Source organism: Protomyctophum parallelum (assembly GCF_964188405.1).
Source record: "Protomyctophum parallelum genome assembly, chromosome: 23".
Classification (NCBI taxonomy): Eukaryota; Metazoa; Chordata; class Actinopteri; order Myctophiformes; family Myctophidae; genus Protomyctophum; species Protomyctophum parallelum.
This window is the reverse complement of record NC_139715.1, coordinates 33639091-33644090: the sequence shown is the minus strand read 5'-3', so window position 1 is coordinate 33644090 and position 5000 is coordinate 33639091. Positions and strand designations below refer to the sequence as shown.

General features: G+C 47.9%; 1 protein-coding gene across 1 annotated transcript in view; it reads right to left on the bottom strand.

Annotated features, from left to right (window-relative positions):
• Window positions 1-4486, bottom strand: part of LOC310853823 (solute carrier family 22 member 13) — a gene marked incomplete at its 5' end in the record, with an annotated part of 22245 nt that extends 17759 nt beyond the window's left edge. Inside the window, 2 exons of the mRNA XM_083758297.1 lie at window positions 1128-1210; window positions 4166-4486. Of these exons, the coding sequence (XP_083614423.1) occupies window positions 1128-1210; window positions 4166-4486 (404 nt within the window). The remainder of the gene's footprint in view (window positions 1-1127; window positions 1211-4165) is intronic.
• Between the last annotated feature and the right edge of the window lie 514 nt (window positions 4487-5000).

The following is a 5000-nucleotide window of genomic DNA, read 5'->3' as shown; positions in this document are numbered from 1 at the left end:
AGACACACACACACACACACACACACACACACAGACACACACACACACTCACACACAGACACAGACACACACACACACACACACACACAGACACAGACACAGACACAGACACACAGACACAGACACAGACACAGACACAGACACAGACACACACACACACACACACACACACACACACACACAGACACAGACACACACAGACACAGACACACACACACACACACACACATACACACACAACACACACGCAACATTTCCCAAATGTCTTACTTAAATGCTTTAAGCTTTAATCTTTAATCTCATCACATTTGTGATGATGGCTATGGCCGTTTTAGGCCAAGGAGTGTTCTTCATGCAAAACAAGGAAAAACCCCTAGTTTGACATGTCACATTATTGTCACATGCTACTTAAAGCACGATGAAATTTGGGAAATGTTGCCTTATATTAGTTGTCTATGGGGTGGTATACAAAAATGGCCATAACTTTATTTCGCAATGTTTCCGGCCGAGCAGACCTCTCATTCTGTGGACCTTAACCTATTCTGACCGGGCACCCATTTTGGTGTCAGAATCATGTTATGCTTTATCTATTTAAAAATAGCAGATCTACAAGCTCATATCGCGCCACCGAGTGGCGCGCTACGAGCTTGTAGGTCTGCCTTTTTTTTTTTTATCGAAGAACGACTGACATTTTTAGAATCTGATCTCAGGTCAGAATGGGTTGATCAGACCCAGTGTGTGTCCAGTGGAAAACCTCGTATGAATCTGATCTCAGGTCAGAATGGGTTAATGACCAAGATCAAAAAAGAAAAAAAAAAAGTACAGCATGACATCACACTGACATGACATCACATGACATCACATGACATCACAGGCTAATCCTTAAGCGTTGAGCTCCTTTGGGCCTGTGGCTCCTTTGGGCCTGTGGCTCCTTTGGGCCTGTGGCTCCTTTGGGCCTGTGGCTCCTTTGGGCCTGTGGCTCCTTTGGGCCTGTGGCTCCCAGGCCAGTTGTACGTCCCAGACAATCTGGGATGATTTGCCGATTTGGACAATTTGGTCGGGCCAGGCCTGTGTGTGTGTGTGTGTGTGTGTGTGTGTGTGTGTGTGTGTGTGTGTGTGTGTGTTACCTGTCAGATATAGCTCCAGTGAACAGTGACCCCAGCAGCAGACCGGTCATGTAGAGCGTCTGACCATAGGACAACCAGTGGCACTGCACGCACACACACACACACACACACACACACACACACACACACACACACACACACACACACGCACACACGCACGCACGCACGCACGCACGCACGCACGCACGCACGCACGCACGCACGCACGCACGCACGCACACACACACGCACACGCACACGCACACGCACACACACGCACACGCACACGCACACGAGCACGCGCACGCGCACACACACACACGCACACACACACACACACACACAGGCTTTAACTTGTCATGTCAGCCTGAAGGCGTTGCCAGGTCTGTCATTCATCTGTAAGCTTTAGATGAGTGACAGACTCACTGCTTCATCCATTCAGTAAGTAAGTACATTTTATTAATAGAGCACTTTTCACAGACATCAGTCACAAAGTCAACAACAACAATAAAAGCAAAACATATCAATAGTAACAACAATGGTAATATTAAGAATATGAATAATGAAAATAAAGCAAAGAAAGAGAAAACTGGAAAAACGGCACTGGTAAAAAGAAAAATCAATAAATCAATAAATCAATACAGCACTATGTTGCAAAGGCCTGTCTGAAAAGGTTTTTTTTAAAGGTCCACTGAGGCCACAGATTCCAGGTGCTCCGGGAGGTCATTCCATAGCCTGGGAGGTCATTCCATAGCCTGGGAGGTCATTCCATAGCCTGGGAGGTCATCCCATAGCCTGGGGGGCGAAACTAGCAAAGGCTCAACGATCACCTTTAGTTTTTAGTTTTGTGGGTGAAATGACCAGCGACCAGGTGGAACGACCAGCGACCAGGTGGAACGACCACATGGACTACAATTCCCATAATTCTTTGGTGCACTGCTCCTCCTTGTGGATAGGGGGAGAGCTGTCTTACTGAGACAAAATGTAGTCCAGGAAGGAAGTGAGCCCAGTGTCCATGACATCAGAGACACCGGGCTCACTGCTACAATCTAAAATATCTAAAACCACATATTACACACATAAAGATCTCCAGGAAAGTGTTCTAAAGCTTCTAAATGTCATTAACATATATTGTTTTGTAAAAAGGGTGAAGTGTCCCTTTAAGCTTCGTACGAAGCCAACTCTTGTCGTGACAAATCATGACAACAAACACAATATTTTGGGCCAAACAAAGAATTACAAAGAAGAAAAACAACAACAAAAAAGTGTTGTAACCTGCCGTTTTTTTCTACTTTCTAATTCTTTGTTTGGCCCGAAATATTGTGTGTGTTGTCATGATTTGTCACGACAAGAGTTGGCTTCGTACGACGCTTAAAAGGGTATTTAAATAAATAAAGCACGAAATGCCTAATGGGGAAATGCTTTGGGATTCATTTCCTGGGCCACTAACTTGTTCTGAAAGGGGGAGGGACTGCGACGCTCTATAGTGGTGTAATTTTACTTGTTACCGCCACAGACCTGGCACACAGACCTGCTCTGACATTCCATAAAGTTAATCCGTCCCCACCCGTCCTTCCTGTTCTTACATTCCATGTTTATCTGACCTCATCAAACCCCTCCGTACATTCATATAGTCACGCTCCATATATGGCCCGTATACAGAATTCATTCCATATGTTGATGACTAATTGATCCCCATGCTAAAGACTGAAGCGCCATGCCGTTATGGAGACACAAAGGAGTCTCTTTGTGTCTCCATCTCTCTCCATGGGAACCACTGCTGGTTCTATTAAATCGATTTAGTTCAGAGTAAAACAACAACCACATGCGGTCATGCACATGAAAAACACTTAAGCCAAATTCCAATACCCCAAAATCTCGGCCACTCGCTCACTCACACTCGCTCACTCCAGCATGGTGGTGTTAAGGTGAAATTGGTGACCTGCTGAAATATGTGACAATCATGTAGACATCGCTGCAGTTTGTTCATTATTATCAGAGTTCAACCTAGCTGTATTCAGGCCACCTATTTAAAGACCTCCATGTAAGTTGTTTGAAGTCCACACGATGGTAACATATTTCGGCAGGTCACCAATTTCACCATAATTTGATAGTGTGAGTGAGCGAGTGGCCGAGATTTTGGGTATTGGAATTTGGCTTTTGGCTACATCAGGGATGCCAGGTCTGCCAGGGTGGGCAACTTGGACCATGAAAACCACTGAGGCTACATCAGGGGTGCCAGGTCTGCCAGGGTGGGCAACTTTAAACCACTGAGGCTACATCAGGGGTGCCAGGTCTGCCAGGGTGGGCAACTTTAAACCACTGAGGCTACATCAGGGGTGCCAGGTCTGCCAGGGTGGGCAACTTGGACCATGAAAAACACTTAGGCTACATCAGGGGTGCCAGGTCTGCCAGGGTGGGCAACTTTAAAACACTGAGGCTACATCAGGGGTGCCAGGTCTGCTGCCAGGGTGGGCAACTTTAAAACACTGAGGCTACATCAGGGGTGCCAGGTCTGCTGCCAGGGTGGGCAACTTTGACCATGGAGAGGTGCCAATTTCCCCACTCACTCCAGAGGGGCCACATTGCATATTACTGACGTAGCAAAAATTTAAAATAGCCGATCTTCAGCCGATTACATACATAACATGCGATGCGTTTTGAGCTTGTAGATCAGCTATTTTCGCTATTATTTGAATTGGGTTTTTGTTTTTGTTTTTTTTGCCATTTTTCAATTGGAATGCTGAAAAGTAACTTTTTATTTAATTTCAAATGCCTTTAATTATAGTTATGTTAACGTTATAAACTAAATACAAATACACTATTAAACATAAAACACATAACATACATAAAAAAAGACAATAACATTTTAATATACTACTCATTAAGCTACTAAGCGGATCATGTTTGCAAATCAGTATCAGTATTGTGATAAATGATCCTGATTGCCCATGCATGTTACTGTATATGTAACATATACAGTAATGTTACTGTTAATACTGTATGTGTATAACTTACGTCATGCATGTTACTGTTAATACTGTATGTGTATAACTTACGTCATGAAGAGCGGCGTCGTTCCAGTCCGCTCCGCCGCTGCCGTTCGGCCGCAGCGCGGTGCCGTTCCCCATCACACCGAGCAGCAGCAGCCCGGCCCCGGCCAGGGAGCTGTCGTTGCTCCGGGGGTCCTCCGGGGGTCCCCCGGCCGCCGCCCCGGACAGGGCCAGGGGGTCCGCCCCGGACAGGGACAGGGACAGGGCCAGGGGGTCCTTGGCGCACGGACCCCTGCTGGCCGCGAAGCCGTCCAGGAAGAACAGGAACGAGTTGAAGAAGAAGATGAGCGACAGACGCCAGAACACAGCGACCTGCAACGGAGCCATCATCATCCTGCTGCGCCGCATGTCGTCGAGCAGAGAGAGAGAGAGAGAGACCGGACCAGAGCAGAGAGAGAGAGACCGGACCAGAGCATAGAGAGAGAGAGACCGGGCCGGACCTGGAGACGTTCTGGAGCAGAGAGAGAGAGACCGGGCCGGATCTGGAGACGTTCTGGAGCAGAGAGAGAGAGACCGGGCCGGATCTGGAGACGTTCTGGAGCAGAGAGAGAGACCGGGCCGGATCTGGAGACGTTCTGGAGCAGAGAGAGAGAGACCGGGCCGGATCTGGAGACGTTCTGGAGCAGAGAGAGAGAGACCGGGCCGGATCTGGAGACGGTTTGGAGCAGAGAGAGAGAGACCGGACCGGACCTGGAGACGTTCTGGAGCAGAGAGAGAGAGACCGGACCGGACCTGGAGACGTTCTGGAGCAGAGAGAGAGAGACCGGGCCGGATCTGGAGACGGTTTGGAGCAGAGAGAGAGAGACCGGACCGGACCTGGAGACGTTCTGGAGCAGAGAGA